The 24242-nt window shown below is 42.9% G+C and overlaps 1 protein-coding gene across 11 annotated transcripts in view; it reads left to right on the forward strand.

Annotated features, from left to right (window-relative positions):
- Nucleotides 1–24242, forward strand: part of PARP4 (poly(ADP-ribose) polymerase family member 4) — a 318181-nt gene that overhangs the window by 291397 nt on the left and 2542 nt on the right. For all 11 annotated transcript variants that reach the window (XM_077298347.1, XM_077298349.1, XM_077298352.1 and 8 more), the window contains 3 exons: nt 10381–10434; nt 10535–10637; nt 22607–22739. In XM_077298347.1, the coding sequence (XP_077154462.1) occupies nt 10381–10434; nt 10535–10637; nt 22607–22739 (290 nt within the window). The remainder of the gene's footprint in view (nt 1–10380; nt 10435–10534; nt 10638–22606; nt 22740–24242) is intronic.

Below are 24242 nucleotides of genomic sequence, written 5' to 3' on the forward strand. Positions count from 1 at the left end.
GCTCATTAGAGAACCTATAAACCTGACTTTCCTTTGAGCTAGTTGAGAATGTGGAGCATTACATTTGTTGGTTCCATTGAACTCTCAAAATGGCCAGAAAAAAAGAACTTTAATGTGAAACTCGACAGTCTATTCTTGTTCTTAGAAATTAAAGCTATTCCATGCGAGAAATTGCCAAGAAACTGAAGATTTCCTACAACGGTGTGTACTACTCCCTTCAGAGGAGAGCACAAACAGGCTCTAACCAGAGTAGAAAGAGGGAGGCCCCACTGCACAACTGAGCAACAAGACAAGTACATTAGTCTGTAGTTTGAGAAATTGATGCCTCACAGGTCCTCAACTGGCAGCTTCATTAAATAGTACACGCAAACCGCCAGTGTCCACGTCTACAGTGAAGAGGCGACTCCGGGATGCTGGCCTTCAGGGCAGAGTGGCAAAGAAAAAGCCATATCTGAGACTGGCTAATAAAAGGAAAAGATTAATATGGGCAAAAGAGCACAGACGTTGGACAGAGGAAGATTGGAAAAAAGTGTTATGGCCAGACGAATCCAAGTTTGAGGTGTTTGGATCACACAGAAGAACATTTGTGAGACGCAGAACTGAAAAGATGCTGGAAGAGTGCCTGACGCCATCTGTCAAGCATGGTGGAGGTAATGTGATGGTCTGGAGTTGATTTGGTGCTGGTAAAGTGGGAAATTTGTACAAGGTAAAAGGGATTTTGAATAAGGAAGGCTATCACTCCATTTTGCAACGCCATGCCATACCCTGTGGACAGCGCTTGATTGGAGCCAATTTCATCCTACAACCCAAAGCACACCTCCAGATTATGCAAGAACTATTTAGGGAAGAAGCAGGCAGCTGGTATTCTATCTGTAATGGAGTTTCCAGCGCAGTCACCAGATCTCAGCCCCATTGAGCTGTGGGAGCAGCTTGACCGTATGGTGCAAAAAGTGCCCATCAAGCCAAACCAACTTGTGTGAGGGGCTTCTGGAAGCATGGGGGGAAATTTCTCCAGATTGCCTCAGCAAATTAACTGTTAGAATGCCAAAGGTCTGCAATGCTGGAATTGCTGCAAAGGGAACATTCTTTGATGAAAGCAAAGTTTGAAGGAGAAAATTATTATTTTAAATAAAACATTTTTTTCGAACCTTGTCAGTTTCTGGACTAGATTTTCAATTAATTTTGCAACTCATTTGGTTAATAAAAGAAAGAGTTTTCATGGAAAACACAAAATTGTCTGGGTGACCCTAAACTTTTGAACGGTAGTGTATCTGTTGCAGATCTAGCAGTTCTCTGAATAGTGAGCTCTTTATAACCCCGCCTATCCACCCCTTTGTCGCACCAATGATTGGCAGCTTTCTGTGTACACTGCATGGGTACAAAATTGTCAATCGGTGGTGGGGGCAGGGTTGTACGGATCTCATGAATATGGAGGACTACATGGCAGCAGGTTTACTAGTTCTCTAGTGAGGATCTCTGGCTGATAAAACAGGGATTCTATCAAAATTACAGCAAACAGTCTTGTAACAAACACCTCTTTGGAATCAGGTCTCTGTCCCTACATTATTCTGAGCTCACATTAGATGGCAAAAACCTTCTGACAGATTCCCTTCTTAATGGGGTTTTCCACAGTTCTAAAAAAATTACAACACCAGTAAAGTACTGGTAAATGGAAAAAAAATGTGGCCTCCTATTTAATCCCTGCCATTCAAATGAACTACAAGGGACATAATTATCGCAGTTGAGTAAGCAGAAGTCCGTGAACTTTTTTTCCAGACTTTTGACATACCCTATAACATCTAAATTGTAAAAACAAAAATAATGATGTTATACAACCAAAACATTATATGTTAAGTAGACAACAGACACATTGCAAAAAAAATGCCATCCAGCACTTTACATATTATTATTTATTTATTATTTATTATTATTATAGCACCATTTATTCCATGGTGTTTCACATGTGAAAAGGGGTATACATAATAAAAAACAACACGACCACAAAATCCCACATCATTAAATGTTTGGGACAAAGAAGAGATCCCACACAATGTATTAAAATCACTATTTTTATTCAAGCCAAAAAAGGACAGTAAACAACAATAAAAAAGCAAAATGCCGTCTAGAGGACGCCAGAAATATCTAATAGAAAATTCCCCACACGTAATCAATAGTAAATAATAAATGCCAAAAATACCTTAATATCAACCAATTTGATGGTATATACTGTTGTTAAAATCTAACACCTAATTATGTAAAATCTTTCATAGCAATACTAACCATTCAAAAATCGCAACCTATTCTACACATGTACAAAATGTAGCCAGGCTCAATATCTCAAAGAGAAGACTATATTAACATTAATGATCCTGTGTTAAAATTCACCAACAGGAAAATAGGAGACCTGTCTCTATAAATCCCTACATAGTCTCCATCCAATATACATGCCAATTGCCTTCCCTGGTATACAATGGTAGTTTAGGGTGGTATAATATAAGATAAAGATAAGATGAGGTTGATAATTACCTAATGTGTGGATAGTACTAGCGTCCCCTCACCCCGACGCACGTTTCGCCGCCAGCTTCTTACACCCCCGGAACATTTTAGATTTAATCTCTGGGGAGATATATGCTCTATGGAATATTATGAGAGTCATGCTTGTGTAACTGTCGTACGGTAACATAGAGTTAATACGTAATGTGGCTTTCAAAAGGTCTGACAGTCAGTTAGTTGAGATACCCATCTCCCCGAGCCCGGTGAAGAGTCTGAACACTGTATGGAAGGTTTCAGTGACTTGTATATAAAACTCAAAGATTAATTCCCCACGTGGGCTTTAATGGAGATTAAGTTTAGAGGGTGAACTCTAATGTTGTCCGGTATATCCCGCAGTACCGAGCCTAAATAATGTCTAACATGAGTAATAGTAAAGTTATCTCCCGCCAGGATTGGGTATTTACAAACACAATGTCTTCCAAAGTAAGAGGACACTGATTGTCCGCCAACATGTCACAAACCAGTCTACATCCATTATTCCCAAGCACACGATAGATGAGAGGCGGCCTGCCCTGTAGAGAGAAGGGTTTTTGCATATTCTTGATTAAGGAATGAACAGATCTGGGAAATATTTTTGAGTTGTAGTCTGCAGGAAGTGGAAAGGGCTCGGATATGTGGTTTGAAGGAGAGATTAGAGTCAAGGGATACCCCGAGGCAGCAAGCTTGCAGGACTGGGGAGAGCGAGCAGCCATTGATGTTGATGGATAGGGTTTTTGGGGAGGTTAATGAGATGGGGAAAGATGACCAATTCTGTTTTGTCCATGAAAAGTTTTAGAAATCTAGCAGAGAAGGATGAAATATCAGACAGACATTGTGGGATTGTGGTTAGTAAGGAGGCGATATCGGGTCCAGAGAGGTAGATTTGTGTCATCAGCATAGAGGTGATCCTGAAAGCTAGTTAGTAGGTCATTGGTGACTTTAGTCAGGGCAGTTTTAGTGGAATGATGCAGTCAGAGGCCAGATTGTAAGCCGTCAAATAGGGAGCAGGAGGAGAGGTGGGAAGACAGTTCAAGATAGACGCGTTGTTCCAATAGTTTCGAAGCATAGGGGAGAAGTGAGATGGGGCGATAGCTAGACACAGAGAATGGGTCAAGGGAGGGCTTTCTGAGGATGGGTGTAATCATGGTATGTTTGAAGCATGAGCGGAAGACACTAGTTGTTAAGGTTGGTTGAAGAGATGGGTTAGGGGTGGGAAGAATATTGTGATGAGGTTTAGGATGAGGTGGGACTGGGTGAGATGTGATCTGGAGAGTAGAAATGCATTTTTGATAGTGACAATGTCACCATACTGCAGCAATGACAGCTGATAACCACATAGCTAGCACAGTCCGATTTACAGTTATGAATGGTATACATTCACTACACATCCCAGCAATACAGTAACATTTCTGATGAAGGTCTATGATTGGCAGAAACATCAATTTAGGCTGTTTATAACAGACTGTCCTTGATTACACTGGTCAACAGCATTTTTGGTGCCAAAGATATTTCATCGAATTTAGGGTATTTTTGGGGTGCTGATTCTGAATATGTCATCAGTTTTGCCAGATTGGCTCAAGTTTTTGAGATTTTTGGTATCTTATTTATAGCACTTGTTGGTAAATGCGACGCATCATCTCATTAATTTCTTTGGATTAGTACTTGAACTGAGCAGTTCTCAATATAGTTTTGTGTTAATTAGTGTTCTAAAAGTTTGTTCATAGCTTGATTTTTGCACTAACTTTATGTTGTTGTCTGTTTTCCAGTGAAAAGCATGAACTCATCAAGAAGAAGTTGTCTTAACGATCCAGACTCATTCTGTTACATTTGTGGTGAATACACACTGCCAAAACATAGAAGAAACATAACAGACTTTGTAAAAAAAAGTGTATTTTGCCTATTTTGGGGTTATGCTTGGGGACCAAGACAAGTTTTGGGCACCACACATAGTGTGCAAAGCATGTATCGAATTATTACGAAAATGGAGCAAAGGACAAAGAAAAAGCTTCAAATTTGGTGTTCCAATGGTGTGGAGAGAGCCAAAAAATCATCATGATGACTGTTATTTATGGTAAACACAGGTACAGGCACATCTTCACAATGAGGGACAGGCCTTCTTGCAGATTCCATGTTACTCCCATTTTCGTTTCTTATGCTTATTGAATCCTTGCACTTGCACTGCACAGAAATAACAGTCATCATGATGATTTTTTGGCTCTCTCCACACCATTGGAACACCAAATTTGAAGCTTTTTCTTTGTCCTTTGCTCCATTTTCGTAATAATTCGATACATGCTTTGCACACTATGTGTGGTGCCCAAAACTTGTCTTGGTCCCCAAGCATAACCCCAAAATAGGCAAAATACACTTTTTTTTACGAAGTCTGTTATGTTTCTTCTATGTTTTGGCAGTGTGTATTCACCACAAATGTAACAGAATGAGTCTGGATCGTTAAGACAACTTCTTCTTGATGAGTTCATGCTTTTCACTGGAAAACAGACAACAACATAAAGTTAGTGCAAAAATCAAGCTATGAACAAACTTTTAGAACACTAATTAACACAAAACTATATTGAGAACTGCTCAGTTCAAGTACTAATCCAAAGAAATTAATGAGATGATGCGTCGCATTTACCAACAAGTGCTATAAATAAGATACCAAAAATGTCAAAAACTTGAGCCAATCTGGCAAAACTGATAGCATATTCAGAATCAGCACCCCAAAAATACCCTAAATTCATTAAAATATTTTGGACACCAGAAAAATTTTTTTTTTTTGTTGACCTGTGTTATTAATAAATCCACAATTCTTGCATAGCATCCTATTGAGTGCCAAGTTTTACTACTATACATTGTACTTTGTTAGTGGTAAATTTACGTCAAATGTTTTTGTGTTTATTTGTGAAAATATTGGAAATTTTGTGAAAATGTCACAATTTCCAAACATTCAATTTTTGTATCCTTAAACCAGTTAGTCATGCTGTACAAAGTAATGTATAAATAGCATTTCAGCATAATTTCTGAGACATAATTTTTTTTGTTAGGACGTTAGAAGGGATAAAATTTGATCAGCAATTTCTCATTTTTCCAATAAAATTTACAAAGCTGTTTTTTTTAGGGACCAAATCACCTTAGAAGTGGCTTTGAGGGGCCTGTATGACAGAAAATACCCAATTGTTACACCATTCTAAAAACTGCACCCCTCAAAGTGCTCAAAATCACATTCAATACATTTTTTAACCCTTTAGATGCTTCACAGAAATTAAAGCAATGTGGAAGGAAGAAATTACCTTTTTAATTTTTCCCACAAAAATGTTCATTTACCCCAAGTTTTGCATGTTTACAAAGAAAACAGGAGAAAATAAACCATACAATATTTTGTGCAATTTCTCCTGAGTATGGCGATACCCTATGTTTGGAGGAAAACTACTGTGTGGGGGCATGGCAGTGCTTGGAAGGGAAGGAGTTCCAATTGACTTTTGGAACACAAAATTGGCTGGGATAGATGGCGGAAACCATGTTGAGTTTGGACAGCCCCTGATGTGCCTAAACAGTGGAAATCCCCCACAGACAATAAGGATGGGTCACTGCTGTCTGCTTGCCCCCCAGACCAAAATTTGCCAGCCAGCCTCTTATGTGCCTAAACAGTGGAACTCCTCCCCTCCCCCCAAGCGACCCCAGTTTGGAATCTACACCCATCAAGGAGCTTATCTAGATGTATGGTGAGCACCTTGAACCCACAGGTGCTTCACAGAATTTTATAAGGTTGAGCCGTAAAAATGAAAAAATTCATTATTCCTGCAAAAATGTTGCTTCAGCCCCAAATTTTTTATTTTCACAAGAGTAACAGGAGAAAATAGACCATACAATTTGTTGTGCAATTTGTACACTGATACCCCACATGTGATGGAAAACTACTGTATTGGGAATACGGCAGGGTTCGGAAGGGAAAGGTGCCAATTGAATTCTGGAGCGCAACTTGGCAAGAACAGATTGTGGATGCCATGTCACATTTGAAGAGCTCAAGACATGCCAGAACAGCAGAAATCCCCACAAGTGGCCACATTTTGGAAGCTACAGCTCTTGGGGAATTCATCTAGGTGTGTAGTGAGCATTTTGAACCCTCAAGCGATTCATAGAATTGTATCACATTGGGCTGAGTCAATGGAAAATTACAATTTTTTCCACTAAAATGTTGTTTTGACCTCAAGTTTTTAATTTTCAAAAGGGAGAAAATAGACCACAAAATAAGTTATGCAATTTCTCCTGAGTGTGCCAAAACCCTACATGTAATAGGGAAATACTTTTCAGTCACAGTGGACAGCTCAGAAGGGCAGGAGAGCCATATTATAGTGCACATTTTGCTGCAATGGCTTGAGGGTGCCATGTCACATTGGCATAGCCCATGAGGTGACAGAACAGCAACCTCATTTTACAAACGACACCCGCCAATTAATTCATCAAGGGGTGCAGTGATCATATTAACCTTATTGAATATTGAATCTTATACCATTGGGCGGTGAAGAAAAAATAACTACATTTTTACCACAAAAATGTTGTTTTAGCTCCGGATGTTACATTGTCACACAGGAAAATTGGTAAAAATGGTAACAAAATTTGTCACACAATTTCTGTTAAATGTGGCAATACCCCACATGTGGCTGTAAAGCAAAGCTTACCACACGGCAAGACTCGGAAGGGGAGGAGCGCTATTTGACTCTTGGGAGAACAAATTAATGTAGAGTAGTTTGCGGACTCCATATATAGATCCAGAAGAGAAGAATCCCCCTTATGTGACCCGATTTTGGAAATTACACCACTTTAGGAAATTATCTACAGGTGTAGTGATGATTTTGACTCCATGAGTGTTTTCCAGAAACAAGCAGCAATAGATGTTGCTAAGTGAAAATTGCAAATCTACTATTGTAGTGCCCAGTACATTGTAGAGCCCAGTATGTTGCAGTGCCTGTACATTGTAGTGTACATTGTAGTGCCCAGTACATTGTAGTCACTGGTACATTGTGTCCAGCTTGTGCTTCTGAAGACATGAACCCTGTTAAGCAAACTCTCATTGCTACAGAAATGCTACACATGTGGACGCTAAATGTGGTTTAGGCACACTGGGGCTTAGAAGAGATGGCGGCATTTAGATTTATTTGAGGAGCAAGGAGCCATAGTGCTTTTCCAGAACCTTTGTGCTACCAGTAACATGGAAACCCCCTATATTTACACTGACAAATGACAGACCTGAGTGGGGACTTCCTTTTTTTGTGGATTGAGTTGAAGCTTTTCTTGGGAACATTTGACATAAAATTTTGGATCACGTTTATCCGGCACTCTACGCTAAGCACTTACATCGTGATTTCTATCTAAATCTTCAAATGACATGATTCAGATTTAGCCATCCCAAGGAACCATTCACTAGAATGAGGCAGCAGAGTTACTCTGGACTCCATCTGGCCTCTGTTTAGTGTTATCTTACTTTTCAGAGATGCACAAAACTGTGTCAGACTGTGCTTTTCTGCATGCATAAAAAGACGGACACCGCCAGAGCAAAGGCCAGATGGCATCCACAACATCTCCATTTACCTCATTATAGGGAATCTTCTGCTGGGGTTCTGTTTGAATCACATATTTCAGAGATTTACATGAAAACCCCAATGCAAGCTATCAGCGCAGAGCACAGGATAAATGTGAGCTTTACTGCGATCTTTGGATGGCAGAATGAACAAATCAACAGCAGGTGAAGAATTGGTTTTATTTACTTTTTTATGTTATTCCTCGTTTGGTAAAAGTGATTAGATAACTTTATTCTTTGACTGATGTGATTACAGCGATACCAAATTTATAGCTTTTTTTTTACCTTTGGCTGCTGTGACACACTAAAAGACTTTTTTTTACAAAAACAAGTTTTTGCATCACCATATTCTAAGAGCTACAATATTTTTTTTTTATATTTCTGCCGACAGAGTCATGTGAGGGCTTGTTTTTTGCATAACAAGTTGGCGTTTTTATTGGATTCAATTTTGGGCACATAACATTTTTTGAGAGCTATAATTTTTTTTATCTCTTCACTGACAGAGCTGGGATAGGATGACATTTTTAGCTATACTATATTAATTTACATTTTTCTTTTTTATCACATTTTATTCCATTTTTTGTTTGGTGGTATAAAGAAAAAGCATAGCTTTTTTTATCTTGTGATTTTTTTTTTTTTAATATTTTTACAATTACAGTCAGCATGGTCTAACAGGCATGCCGAGGCTGAGTGACTCAGATGTTGTTATGACGACCTTGGGCAATAACGGCAACGGCCAGGCCCCATCGATGACGTCACGGGGGGGGGGGGCTAATCTGAAGGGATAGAGATTAGGAGGATTCGGCTAGTCTGTTTTTAATCACATGACTTCTGATCTAATGGAAGAGAGAACAATTTACTGGGTAAAAAGGCAAAATGAACAATTGTAAGTACACAGTGCTATATAATATGATGATTGTAATATATTAAGAGGATAAAAACTTTAGACAGGTGCTTAATTTTGTATTTTGGATGGAAATAAGCATTTAAAAAATTTTTGTGTAGGTGTACATGCCCTATAACCAGTTCCTGACCGCCAATAGACTTTTACCATCTGGGCTGTCTGCACTTTACTTTGCGCTCATGTTCTAAAATGTTGATGAAGGAATAGGCTGCTTTTACAAGATTGCGCAGGCAGGGTTCAGGATATCAGACACAGCCAAACCTCCTATAGAGAAGGCAGTCATGGTTTATTGCCATTTCTGCCTTCTTAATCTATATACATAGCGCTTCCTACTTTAGACCCAGTGATAATATGATCCTTTGGTCTAGGGAAGGAACAGGAACTGCTGATTCCTAGAAAATCCCGTTGGCTTTGCTATGCAGGAATGAGGTTGAATTTTCCCTGTAATTGGGGCTAATATGCCAGCCCTAGTTACAGAAGAAATCGTCAATAAAAAAAAGACACCTTCAGTCCAATTCGCCATTTCTAGCCCTACCCCATCAAAAAAAAATTATGTCCAATGCATTCAAATAATTTCTACAGAAGGCTCAATTTTAAATCATTTATTAGTGGTAGAAAATGAGCAAAACATTTTTTTTTTCATTTTCCTCTATCAACAAGAGGAATTTATATAATTACATAAAATCTAAGCCACATGTATTTTTGAAAAATAGTTAATTTTTTAAATATCTGAACGTGAATTTTATAGCTTCGTTAAATGTGCATGTACAATAAAGCTGGAAAATGTGCAGAAACAGAGGAAATTGGCACAGTATTGAGCTTGTTAATATTTGCCTATATCTTAGCGTGCTCAGAGTGTTGTTGTATTTTTTAACATCAACATGGATCCAGTAGGTATAGCTGATTTTAGATCAACAGAACGTCAATGTTGTTAAAAACTATATTAATGGAAAATTCCTTTAAATACTTTGTACTGTAAGAGGTTGTCCACCCGCGGTACCCCCACCGTTCAGCTGTTATCGGTGGCGGTGGCCGCCGGCTGGAAGTACTCACTTGTGGAGCTGGCAGTCTACTCGTAGTGGCTGCTGCAGGGTAATACACATCCGCCTTCTATTGATTTAAATTTAAGGCGGATGTGCAGTACGAAGCCTCGGCCACTACAAGTAGGCAGCCAGCTCCACAAGTGAGGACTTGAGGCCGGTGACACCGATAGCAGCTGATCTGTGGGGGGGCCGGATGTTGGACCCCAGTAGATCAGACATTGATGCACACTCAGGTTTTCTTAGGGAGACATTTGTGACAGATCATTGCACTATGAATAATATTTCTATCATAATATAATTATTTGTATGTTGGTATTTTGTAGAGAATAGAAGCGGCTCGTCCTTCTTGGTTGTCCTTGTCCTCTCTTCAGAGTCAGGTAATCTATTTTGTCTCCACATTTTTGCATCCTCCATAAAGGTTAAAATGAAAAATCATGTAAAGAAGCAAATTCACTGGTTGTATTTTATGTATTCCAGGAGGGTTTCTGGCTGCTCAACCAAGAACTTGGCACATTGTTAAAAATCAATGTCAGTTACTTTACAACAGATTTTCTGGTTAAGAAAGGCATCACATCTCTGGGTAAGTTACAGTTAGGATGCAGCCCATTTGTCACGGGGAGGGGCCAGAAAATCGTGGCATCTGGTTACCCAAACTGCATCCTGCACTGGCTAGAACTGCTTCAATATCAGACCAAACGGTGCTAGTTTTCTTTGCTCTGGCATTGCTATGGTAATTAGTTCAGTTGATCTCCGGGTGTCACGCTCACGCCCTGACTGGTGGGCGTGAGCTCAGGGGATTTGTGGCCCCACTGTGCCACAAACCAGACTATGACAGCTGCCTGGGTTTTCACTGGAGCCTCTGATGGTGAGGTCAGGCTTGTGCAGCAGGCAGCTGCCAGGTGCTACTCCAGGGTGGTGTCTGGCTGTGGCTGCTGATCCCACTTGGAGAACAGGAACACTAGGACAGGTGCGGGCATCAGGCAGGACTAGCAGAAGAGCACGGTTGAAACTCAGACGAGTAGGCTGGCACGGCTGAGACACAGGGCTGGCAGAGACACGGCAGAGAAGACAGGGCTGGCAGGCACGGCAGAGAAGACAGGGCTGGCAGGCACGGCAGAGAACACAGGGCTGGCAGAGACACGGCAGAGAACACAGGGCTGGCAGGCACGGCAGAGAACACAGGGCTGGCAGGAATGGTGTATGAAGGTGTGGTGTATGAAGGAACAGGTAGGGACCTGTTCACACTGGAGGTGCAGGTAAGGAAACAAGCAGAAAGGAAAGAAGTATGAAGGAACAGGTTGGGACCTGTTCACACAGGAGATGCAGGTATGGAAACAAGCCAGAAGGAAAGGAGAATGAAGGAACAGGTTGGGACCTGTTCACACAGGAGATGCAGGTACGGAAACAAGCCAGAAGGAAAGGAGAATGAAGGAACAGGTTGGGACCTGTTCACACAGGTATGGAAACAAGCCAGAAGGAAAAGAGAATGAAGGAACAGGTTGGGACCTGTGTTGTGAAATTGGATTCTGGGCTCCCCCGGTGGCCACTTGTGGAATTGAACTTGTGTGCATCATCCCCTCTGTTCACCTGCTCCTATCAGGATGTGGGAGTCGCTATATAACCTTGCTCCTCTGTCAGTTTCTTGCCGGTCAACAATGTAATCAGAAGCCTTCTGTGCTTGTTCCTGCTACTAGACAACTCCCAGCTAAGTTGGACTTTTGTCCTTGTGTGTTTTTGCATTTTGTTCCTGTTCACAGCTGCTGTTTCGTTACTGTGTCTGGAAAGCTCTTGTGATCGGAAATTGCCACTCTGGTGTTATGAGTTAATGCTAGAGTCTTAAAGGAATTTCTGGATGGTGTTTTGATAGGGTTTTTCTGCTGACCATGAAAGTGTCCTTTCTGTCTTCCTGCTATCTAGAAAGCGGACCTCGATTTTGCTAAACCTATTTTCATACTACGTATGTCATTTCATCTAAAATCACCGCCAATATCTGTGGGGGCCTCTGTCTGCCTTTTGGGAAAATTTCTCTAGAGGTGAGCCAGGACTGTCTTTTCCTCTGCTAGGATTAGGTAGTTCTCCGGCTGGCGCTGGGCATCTAGGGTTAAAAAACGTAGGCATGCTACCCGGCCACTTCTAGTTGTGCGGCAGGTTTAGTTCATGGTCAGTATAGTTTCCATCTTCCAAGAGCTAGTTCTCATATATGCTGGGCTATGTTCTCTCGCCATTGAGAATCATGACAGTTTGACCGGCCCAAAAAAGGGTTAAATTTCTGGCTGAGAAAGGAGAGAAAAAAGAAGTCTGCTACAATTTTTTTTTTTTTTTCCCTCTAGTTCTGAGTGTGCTCTTAATTGAATCACTTGCTAGTCTGCCTATACTGCAGCCTTCCTCTCTTTCTCTCCTTCTAATCCTTGAATGGCTCTGTGTTCACCTGTTTCAAATGGATCTTCAGAGTGTAGCTACAGGTTTGAATAATCTCGCCACAAAGGTACAAAATTTGCAAGATTTTGTTGTTCATGCACCTATGTCTGAGCCTAGAATTCCTTTGCCTGAATTCTTCTCGGGGAATAGATCTCACTTTCAAAATTTTAAAAATAATTGCAAATTGTTTTTGTCCCTGAAGTCTCGCTCTGCCGGAGACCCTGCACAGCAGGTCAGGATTGTAATTTCCTTGCTCCGGGGCAACCCTCAAGACTGGGCTTTTGCATTGGCACCAGGGGATCCTGCGTTGCTCAATGTGGATGCGTTTTTTCTGGCCTTGGGGTTGCTTTATGAGGAACCTCATTTAGAGCTTCAGGCGGAAAAGGCCTTGATGTCCTTGTCTCAGGGGCAAGATGAAGCTGAAATATACTGCCAAAAATTCCGCAAATGGTCTGTGCTTACTCAGTGGAATGAGTGCGCCCTGGCGGCGATTTTCAGAGAAGGTCTCTCTGATGCCATTAAGGATGTTATGGTGGGGTTCCCTGTGCCTGCGAGTCTGAATGAGTCCATGACGATGGCTATTCAGATCGATAGGCGTCTGCGGGAGCGCAAACCTGTGCACCATTTGGCGGTGTCTACTGAGAAAACGCCAGAAAATATGCAATGTGATAGAATTCTGTCCAGAAGCGAGCGGCAGAATTTTAGACGAAAAAATGGGTTGTGCTTCTATTGTGGTGATTCAACTCATGTTATATCAGCATGCTTTAAGCGTACTAAGAAGCCTGACAAGTCTGTTTCAATTAGCACTTTACAGTCTAAGTTTATTCTATCTGTGACCCTGATTTGTTCTTTGTCATCTATTACCGCGGACGCCTATGTCGACTCTGGCGCTGCTTTGAGTCTTATGGATTGGTCCTTTGCCAAACGCTGTGGGTATGATTTGGAGCCACTGGAGGCTCCGATACCTCTGAAAGGGATTGACTCCACCCCATTGGCTAGTAATAAACCACAATACTGGACACAAGTGACTATGCGTGTTAATCCGGATCACCAGGAGGTTATTCGCTTTCTGGTGCTGTATAATCTACATGATGTTTTGGTGCTGGGATTGCCATGGCTGCAATCTCATAACCCAGTCCTCGACTGGAGAGCTATGTCTGTGTTAAGCTGGGGATGTAAAGGAACTCATGGGGACGTACCTTTGGTTTCCATTTCATCATCTATTCCCTCTGAGATTCCTGAATTCTTGTCTGACTTTCGTGACGTTTTTGAAGAACCCAAGGTTGGTTCACTACCTCCGCACCGGGAGTGCGATTGTGCCATAGACTTGATTCCGGGTAGTAAATACCCTAAGGGTCGTTTATTTAATCTGTCTGTGCCTGAACACGCTGCTATGCGAGAATATATAAAGGAGTCCTTGGAAAAGGGACATATTCGTCCTTCGTCATCTCCCTTAGGAGCCGGTTTTTTCTTTGTGTCTAAGAAAGACGGCTCTTTGAGGCCGTGTATTGATTATCGACTTTTGAATAAAATCACGGTTAAATATCAATATCCGTTACCACTGCTTACTGATTTGTTTGCTCGTATAAAGGGGGCCAAGTGGTTCTCTAAGATTGATCTCCGTGGGGCGTATAATTTGGTGCGAATCAAGCAGGGGGATGAGTGGAAAACCGCATTTAATACGCCCGAGGGCCATTTTGAGTATTTGGTGATGCCTTTTGGTCTTTCAAATGCCCCTTCAGTCTTCCAGTCCTTTATGCATGACATTTTCCGCGATTATTTGGATAAATTTATGATTGTGTATCTGGATGATATTCTGATTTTTTCGGATGACTGGGACTCTCATGTCCAGCAGGTCAGGAGGGTTTTTCAGGTTTTGCGGTCTAATTCCTTGTGTGTGAAGGGTTCTAAGTGTGTTTTTGGGGTTCAAAAGATTTCTTTCTTGGGATACATTTTTTCCCCCTCTTCCATCGAGATGGATCCTGTCAAGGTTCAGGCTATTGGTGATTGGACGCAACCCTCTTCTCTTAAGAGTCTTCAGAAATTTTTGGGCTTTGCTAACTTTTATCGTCGATTTATTGCTGGTTTTTCTGATGTTGTAAAACCATTGACTGATTTGACTAAGAAGGGTGCTGATGTTGCTGATTGGTCCCCTGATGCTGTGGAGGCCTTTCGGGAGCTCAAGCGCCGCTTTTCTTCCGCCCCAGTGTTGCGTCAGCCTGATGTTGCTCTTCCTTTTCAGGTTGAGGTCGACGCTTCTGAGATCGGAGCTGGGGCGGTGTTGTCGCAGAGAAGTTCCGACTGCTCCGTGATGAGACCTTGTGCTTTTTTTTCCCGTAAATTTTCGCCCGCCGAGCGGAATTATGATATTGGGAATCGGGAGCTTTTGGCCATGAAGTGGGCTTTTGAGGAGTGGCGTCACTGGCTTGAGGGGGCCAGACATCAGGTGGTGGTATTGACTGACCACAAAAATTTAATTTACCTTGAGTCTGCCAGGCGCCTGAATCCTAGACAGGCGCGCTGGTCGTTGTTTTTCTCTCGGTTTAATTTTGTGGTGTCGTACCTACCGGGTTCTAAGAATGTTAAGGCGGATGCCCTTTCTAGCAGTTTTGAGCCTGACTCCCCTGGTAATTCTGAGCCCACAGGTATCCTTAAAGATGGAGTTATATTGTCTGCCGTTTCTCCAGACCTGCGGCGGGCCTTGCAGGAGTTTCAGGCGGATAGACCTGATCGTTGCCCACCTGGTAGACTGTTTGTTCCTGATGATTGGACCAGTAGAGTCATCTCTGAGGTTCATTCTTCTGCGTTGGCAGGTCATCCTGGAATCTTTGGTACCAGGGATTTGGTGGCAAGGTCCTTCTGGTGGCCTTCCCTGTCACGAGATGTGCGAGGCTTTGTGCAGTCTTGTGACGTTTGTGCTCGGGCCAAGCCTTGTTGTTCTCGGGCTAGTGGATTGTTGTTGCCCTTGCCTATCCCGAAGAGGCCTTGGACGCACATCTCGATGGATTTTATTTCGGATCTGCCTGTTTCTCAGAAGATGTCTGTCATCTGGGTGGTGTGTGCCCGTTTCTCTAAGATGGTCCATCTGGTTCCCTTGCCTAAGTTGCCTTCTTCTTCCGAGTTGGTTCCTCTGTTTTTTCAAAATGTTGTTCGTTTGCATGGTATTCCTGAGAATATCGTTTCTGACAGAGGGACCCAATTCGTGTCTAGATTTTGGCGGGCATTCTGTGCTAGGATGGGCATAGATTTGTCTTTTTCGTCTGCTTTCCATCCTCAGACTAATGGCCAGACCGAGCGGACTAATCAGACCTTGGAGACATATTTGAGGTGTTTTGTGTCTGCGGATCAGGATGATTGGGTTGCTTTTTTGCCTTTGGCGGAGTTCGCCCTCAATAATCGGGCCAGCTCTGCCACCTTGGTGTCCCCGTTTTTCTGTAATTTGGGGTTTCATCCTCGATTTTCCTCCGGTCAAGTGGAATCTTCGGATTGTCCTGGAGTGGATGCTGTGGTGGAGAGGTTGCATCAGATTTGGGGGCAGGTGGTGGACAATTTGAAGTTGTCCCAGGAGAAGACTCAGCTTTTTGCCAACCGCCGTCGTCGTGTTGGTCCTCGGCTTTGTGTTGGGGACTTGGTGTGGTTGTCTTCTCGTTTTGTCCCTATGAGGGTTTCTTCTCCTAAGTTTAAGCCTCGGTTCATCGGCCCGTACAAGATATTGGAGATTCTTAACCCTGTGTCCTTCCGTTTGGACCTCCCTGCATCCTTTTCGATTCATAATGTTTTTCATCGGTCATTGTTGCGCAGGTATGAGGTACCGGTTGTGCCTTCCGTTGAGCCTCCTGCTCCGGTGTTGGTTGAGGGTGAGTTGGAGTACGTTGTGGAAAAGATCTTAGACTCTCGTGTTTCCAGACGGAGACTCCAGTATCTGGTCAAATGGAAGGGATACGGTCAGGAGGATAATTCTTGGGTCACTGCCTCTGATGTTCATGCCTCCGATCTTGTCCGTGCCTTTCATAGGGCTCATCCTGATCGCCCTGGTGGTTCTGGTGAGGGTTCGGTGCCCCCTCCTTGAGGGGGGGGGTACTGTTGTGAAATTGGATTCTGGGCTCCCCCGGTGGCCACTTGTGGAATTGAACTTGTGTGCATCATCCCCTCTGTTCACCTGCTCCTATCAGGATGTGGGAGTCGCTATATAACCTTGCTCCTCTGTCAGTTTCTTGCCGGTCAACAATGTAATCAGAAGCCTTCTGTGCTTGTTCCTGCTACTAGACAACTCCCAGCTAAGTTGGACTTTTGTCCTTGTGTGTTTTTGCATTTTGTTCCTGTTCACAGCTGCTGTTTCGTTACTGTGTCTGGAAAGCTCTTGTGATCGGAAATTGCCACTCTGGTGTTATGAGTTAATGCTAGAGTCTTAAAGGAATTTCTGGATGGTGTTTTGATAGGGTTTTTCTGCTGACCATGAAAGTGTCCTTTCTGTCTTCCTGCTATCTAGAAAGCGGACCTCGATTTTGCTAAACCTATTTTCATACTACGTATGTCATTTCATCTAAAATCACCGCCAATATATGTGGGGGCCTCTGTCTGCCTTTTGGGAAAATTTCTCTAGAGGTGAGCCAGGACTGTCTTTTCCTCTGCTAGGATTAGGTAGTTCTCCGGCTGGCGCTGGGCATCTAGGGTTAAAAAACGTAGGCATGCTACCCGGCCACTTCTAGTTGTGCGGCAGGTTTAGTTCATGGTCAGTATAGTTTCCATCTTCCAAGAGCTAGTTCTCATATATGCTGGGCTATGTTCTCTCGCCATTGAGAATCATGACAGACCTGTTCACACAGGAAGAGAAGTGCAAGGCTGCAGACAGGAGCGGAAGAGCAGCAAGAGATAGCATAGCAACAAAAGCTAAGCAGAATATATAATTTATTAAATTCAAAGATAAATGCAAGAAAACAAGTCAAATTTACATAATCAAAAATGGATAATATATCAAATGTAACAAGTGAATTACCCAGGTGAGTATAAATGACCTATGGGCCACACAAAAAGCCACAAAGAAACCTGCTAATAACAAAAGCTGCCGACATCCCAACATTTGAATATAGTTAGTGTGTTTAGACCTAACACCTATGTTACAGCATGTTGCTGGTGGGCCATTAATCACAACACTACCATATCATTAGTTACCTTAGTTAGTGTCCATGCATGAACAGGTTAAATTTATCTCAATATTTACCCATGTGGTCTCTGTAGGCTTCCCGTGTGGGCCTCAGTCACCCCAACGCGCGTTTCGCGTGCTAAAGATAGCCTCGCTTCCTCAGGGGGGGCGCCCCCTGAGGAAGCGAGGCTATCTTTAGCACGCGAAACGCGCGTTGGGGTGACTGAGGCCCACACGGGAAGCCTACAGAGACCACATGGGTAAATATTGAGATAAATTTAACCTGTTCATGCATGGACACTAACTAAGGTAACTAATGATATGGTAGTGTTGTGATTAATGGCCCACCAGCAACATGCTGTAACATAGGTGTTAGGTCTAAACACACTAACTATATTCAAATGTTGGGATGTCGGCAGCTTTTGTTATTAGCAGGTTTCTTTGTGGCTTTTTGTGTGGCCCATAGGTCATTTATACTCACCTGGGTAATTCACTTGTTACATTTGATATATTATCCATTTTTGATTATGTAAATTTGACTTGTTTTCTTGCATTTATCTTTGAATTTAATAAATTATATATTCAGCAAAAAACTCTATGTCCTCCTATTTATATAAATTATTATTAAGAGTTGTCTGAACAAATTGGATAGTGGTATGCAGCTGGTACTTTGCTTAATAAAAGCTAAGCAGAGCGGAGCCACAAGGAATGTGGAAAGGAGCTGCAGCAAGAGATTACTGCAGCAGCAGAAGCTAAGCAGAGCGGAGCCGCAAGGAATGTGGAGAGGAGCTGCAGCAAGAGGTTTCTGCAGCAGCAAAGCAGAGAACTGAAAGGAATGCGGAGAGGAGCTGCAGCAAGAGATCACTGCAGCAGCAGAAGCTAAGCAGAGAAGAACGGAGCAGAACCGCAGGAGTGCGGAGCAGAGGTAAAGCCACAAAGGTACAGAGCAGGCAGAGCCGCAAGAGTGCGGAGCATAAGCAGACTGAGAACTGTTGTGAATTCCGTTCTCGGGCTCCCTCCTGTGGTCATGAGTGGTACTTTGTGAGTTCTGTTCTTGGGCTCCCTCTGGTGGCTTTGAGTGTTACGGCTGGTCTGTAGCTGGACTCCAGCTGCCTCGTTTCCTGCTAGGCTTGCTGCCTATTTAACTCCACTTGGACCTTTACTTGTTGCCTGCTGTCGTTGTATTCAGTACTGGTTCAGATCTCTCTGGGACTTCCCTTGTGACCTGTCTCCTCGTGGAGAAGCTAAGTTCATGCTAGTCTATTTTTTCTCATTGCTATTTGAAAATGTTTCTCAGTATATTATGAGTTCAGTCCAGCTTGCTTATATGCTATTTGATTGCTAGCTGGAAGCTCTGGGGTGCGGAGTTGCGCCCCTCACATCGTGAGTCGGTGTGGGGGTCTTTTTGTATTCTCTGCGTGGATAATTTTTGTAGTATTTTATACTGACCGCACAGATTCCTTGCTATCTTCTGACTATTTAGTTTTTAGCGGGCCTCATTTGCTAAAACCTGTTTTCATTTCTATGTTTGTGTTTTCCTCTTAACTCACCGTTATTATTTGTGGGGGCTGCTCTCACTTTGGGGAAAATTTCTCTGAGGCAAGTGAGGCTTTGTTTCTCTCTAGGGGTAGCTAGTTTCTCAGGCTGTGCAGAGGCGTCTAGGCCGAGTTAGGAACGCTCCACGGCTGCCTATAGTGTGTGTTGATAGGATCAGAATTGCGGTCAGTAAAGTTCCCCCATCCCCAGAGCTTGTCCTAGGTTTTGGTTTACCTATCAGGTCAGTTCATGTGTTCCTACCACCAGGACCATAACAGAGAACACAAGGAAAGACACAACAGGGAAGGAAGCCACAGACAAGGAGACCGGAGACAAGACTAAGTTCAGACAAGGAAATGGAACAAGACAAGAAACAAGAACAAAGACACAGGGACCAGGATATTCTGCCTCCTGGAGGGCGGAAAACAAGATCAAGGCAAGGCAAGGAGAAAAGCCTCTAGAGAGGGAGTAACACAGAGCAAGGCCTGGCAAACTCGGAAGCTAAGCACAAACTGAGCTAACACATTGTACAGGCCCAGTCCACTGGGTGGAGCTGCACTAAATACTGAAGGCCTCCTGGCAATTGGCCAGGAACAGATTAGACAGATGCACCTGATATGCACACAGCCAGGAAGCATGCAGAGAGCAGAGACACAGAATATGGAGCTGGCGAGAAACAGAAACTGCAACATGACCTGGAGCAGTGGGTAAGATAGTATGAGAGATGAGAGGCCATATCGTGATGCCAGCAGAGTTGTTACACCGGGAGCTCTCCATCATGGATTGCTGTTATGTGTTGGACACTCCCCTCTGGTAGGCTACTTTCACACTGGCGTTTTTTGTCCTCCGTCGCAATGCGTCGTTTTGGACAAAATTACGCATCCTGCTAAAGCGCTTGCAGGATGCGTTTTTTCTCCATTGACTTGCATTAGCGACACATTGCGACGGATTGCCACACGTCGCATCTGTCGTGCGACGGATGCGTTGTGCTTTGGCGGACCGTCGGCACAAAAAAAACGCTACATGTAACGTTTTTTGCTGCCGACGGTCCGCTTTTTCCGACCACGCATGCGCGGCCGGAACTCCGCCCCCACCTCCCCGCACCTCACAATGGGGCGGCGGATGCACTGGAAAAATGCATCCGCTGCCCCCGTTGTGCGGCGCATACAACGCTAGCGTCGGTAACCTCGGCCAGACGCACTGCGACGGGCCGAGCCCGACGCCAGTGTGAAAGAAGCCGTATATATCCTTGCCACTGGCATTTGGGAATTGCCAGTGATAGTTCATTCTGCCTGGTTTGGAGTCGGAGGAGCTATTCATTGTTTGGAGTTGGCAATTTCTGCGTGGAGTGTTTGTCTTTTCATCCTCATCCTCTCCTATTTGGTTTCGCCTACCTTACCCTCCCCTGTGTTCCACTTTGCTGTTTGGTGCATGTATTTTTAATGATTGCAGTTTTAATTTATTCCTGTTTGTCTAACCTTGTCTGTCTGGTTAGTGTAATCCTACACACTTTGGCCTCACACCATCCTGGAGCATAGCAAGGCATGTGATCCTGGCGTCTCCACATTCCAGGTTAATCCGGGGAACAGGGATAGACTAGGGCGCCCGCCAGTGTGAGGGATAGAGAAAGCCCCTTTCCCGCGAAATCCTGCAACAATACCATGACACCATCTCTATGCATGATGAGTTAAGTGTCAGCAGGTTCATGCTTCTTAATTTGATAAAATAGGGACAGACCATGATTTCAGTGTTGTATTATTTACTGGGCTTCTTGCTGTAATTTTGATAAAATCACGTTTTATCTTAATCAGTGGTGTGTGATAGGGATAGACGGAGCTATGAGTATCAAGAACTGCATAGCAGAAACTCATCACAGAGATAACCAGCAAAGCTGCAGCATACAAAACTGTGTTTTTCAAAACTACAGTAGGAATCCCCGTAAGTGGCTCACTGCTGGAATTAGGGTCTCTCTTGCTACTTTATACTGCTTTCGGATGGGGGGAATAAAAAATCTTGTGAATGTTTCACTTAAGATTTGGCTATCAGGAATCTTTCCTGGAAGAATTGGTTTGGCATGTTTAAATCCAACATGCCCAATCCTTCTTTCCCCGAGATACCCCTATACACATCAGATGGTTGGCTCTGTAGTCAAAATCAACAGGTATGTTCAAGACAACTTTGCGTATCAGCAGTTTAAAGAAATCAGAACATTGGGGGAAACCAAGATTGATGGGTTATAATAGTGTTGTACCTCTGGTATTCTGCGTATAAGTGAAAACATGATCTCACAAAATTAGAATATCATCAAAAAGTTAATTTATTTCAGTTCTTCAATACAAAAAGTGAAACTGATATATTATATAGAGTCACTAGAAACAGAGTGATATGTTTCAAGTGTTTATTTCTGTTAACGTTGATGATTATGGCTTACAGCCAATGAAAACCCAAAAGTCATTATCTAAGTAAATTAGAATACTTTATAACACCAGCTAGAAAAATGATTATAAAATCTGAAATGTTGGCGTACTGAAATGTATGATCAGTAAATGCACTCAATACTTGGTCCTTTTGCATCAATTACTGCATCAATGTGGCGTAGCATGGAGGCGATCAGCCTGTGGCACTGCTGAGGTGTTATGGAAGCCCAGGTTGCTTTGATAGCAGCCTGTATAAATGAATGGTCACTCTGTATACTTTAAAAGTGTTGTCTGCTTTCAGAAAACTTTATTTCATAGTCCTCAGTAGCTATAGAAAAGAGTATTGTTTACCCTCTCGGTTTTAGAGCTGACTCTCCACCGCCACTCCGTCACTGCTGTTTGACTCGGTGATGTCGACAAGATGCAGACAATCAGGAAGCTCAGCGGCTTTGCCCGTGTAGATGACATGAGCAGCTGAGTTCACTGATTGGATGTAATGATATTGATAAACTAGTAAACTCAATGGCTCTTACTGTCTACACAGTCAAAGTCTCTGAACACTTTGATTGGCTGCAGCGCTGTGGACGTCATGTCAGCATTGCAGACAAAAGTCAGAGACTGGGCAGCAGCAGAGATCCGGCACTGGATGTGAGGAGGATAAGCAATACTTGGTTTGGTTATTTTTATAGCTATTGCAGCATAGGTAAGATCATTTTCTGAAAAGGGACAACCCCTTTAATAAATATAGTAATTGGTGTTTTATAATTTCTTACTAGAATTACTATAACTGTTGATTAATTCCATTTATTACTGGATGAAGAAACGTACGGTATATGAGATGTTAATCACTAGGGAAGCATTAGGATGTATTGAAAAGATATGTATGACTGACCGAGTCACAGTGGGAACTGCCAGCTATTCCAGCGTTGAGATCCAATACACCAATTGACATGAGCCCACCAAGACATGTTTTTGTCTCGTACAGATGTTACAAGATGTGAGGCGACCAATCTTTATATATTTGTCTTTTTACAGGTGCCAGAGGAATAGATTCAATTCAAAAACTGATTGCCACACTCTTGGTGCTGCAGATAATCCGTGCCCAAAATATACTGCGCAAAATCAAATTTAAAACTTTGATGAAGTTGGACCCATCCATCCCAACAAGGTACAAATGTCAGAAAGCGAGAAATCATGTTCATTACTATGAGTTAAGTTGTAACATTGGACAGCAGTCTCTCATCTCCTCCTTTTATCCTATATCTGCATTAGTTTCCCTTCACATGTCCATTTTTAAGGACTGCAAAAGGGACCCACGCACACCCATGCACGTTCAATGGTGGTGCGCATATCTCAGGTTTTTCACATGGGACACACCGTACGTCAAACCCGCAGACGTCCTTTTTTATCACGCACCACAAAAAGTGTGCCACACACGTGCACACTAATGATGCATGGATGATATTCATGTCATGTGTCATCAGTTTGACACGTACCAGAGCCTGGGAAAAGCGCTACAATTAGGGGCGTTCCCAGGCGCTGGGAGTTGAATGCAACTCTGATCGCAGGGAGACCAGGCGACGCTGATGGGAGTTGAAGTCAGGACCCTCTGTCTGTGTATATTGTATATTAAATAATAATAAAAAAAAATGAGTGGGGTTCTCTTTCATTTTCCTAACCAGCTGAGGGAAAGCCGATAGCTGGGTGCTAATGTTAATATTCTGGGAAAGGCCCAATAGCCATTTAGGTTCCCAGACTATTAATATCAGCTCACAGCTGTTTGCTTAGCCTTTAAAGGTTATTATACGGGAGACTACACCAAAAAATAATTTGGGGTCCCCCCTATATTTACTAACCAGCAAAGGCTAAACATACAGCAGCAGGCTTATATTAATAGCCTAGGAAGGGGCCATGGAAATTGGCCCCCTCCCAAACTAAGAACATCATCCGCCACAGAAATGGCACATCCACTAGGTCTGGGGCTTAGCCTCTGCTCTTCCCCCTTGCTCTCATGCGGTGTCAGGTGAGGTAATAGTTGTGGGGTCGATGTCAGCTGTTTTATATTCTCTGACATGAAGCCCAGGGGTCAGTAATTGAGAATTAGTTGTCTATCAGACATCCCCATTACTAATCCCATAGCCAAATTTAATTAAAACACAGAGTAAAGTACTTTGTTTATTTCAAATAAAGTCCTTTAACTGAAATAAACACTCCCTGACCGTCTATTACCCATTTATTCACCAAAAAATAAAAAAGCAAAGTTACACTCAACTTTCCGCCTATAATCAATTAATGCCCATGTCCCACAATGATCCGGATTGTTGGGAGAGCGGCCACATCAGTGATGCAGCCTCTCACCAAGCCAGCCAAAACACGCTGAGCTTGAGAAGCGCTGCTTGTGACTGACGGTATCCTTAATGATGTCACCTCCGGTCATGCACAGTTTAATCTGAGAAACACATCATATAGGGCAAGAGACCCTGATTCCAGTGATGTGTCACTTATTAAGCTGTATTTTGTAGTTTCAATACAATCAGTGCTTTATAAGCAAGAGATTATCACTGAGTGACTACAGGTCAAGTGCATGGCAGTCAGGCTAATCAGTATAACCCCACCTCCACGACTTATTGGCAGCTTGCTGACAGCATACACAGAAAGCTGCCAGTCAGCG

The sequence above is a fragment of the Ranitomeya variabilis genome, chromosome 3 (genome assembly GCF_051348905.1).
Source record: "Ranitomeya variabilis isolate aRanVar5 chromosome 3, aRanVar5.hap1, whole genome shotgun sequence".
In the NCBI taxonomy this organism is placed as follows: domain Eukaryota; kingdom Metazoa; phylum Chordata; class Amphibia; order Anura; family Dendrobatidae; genus Ranitomeya; species Ranitomeya variabilis.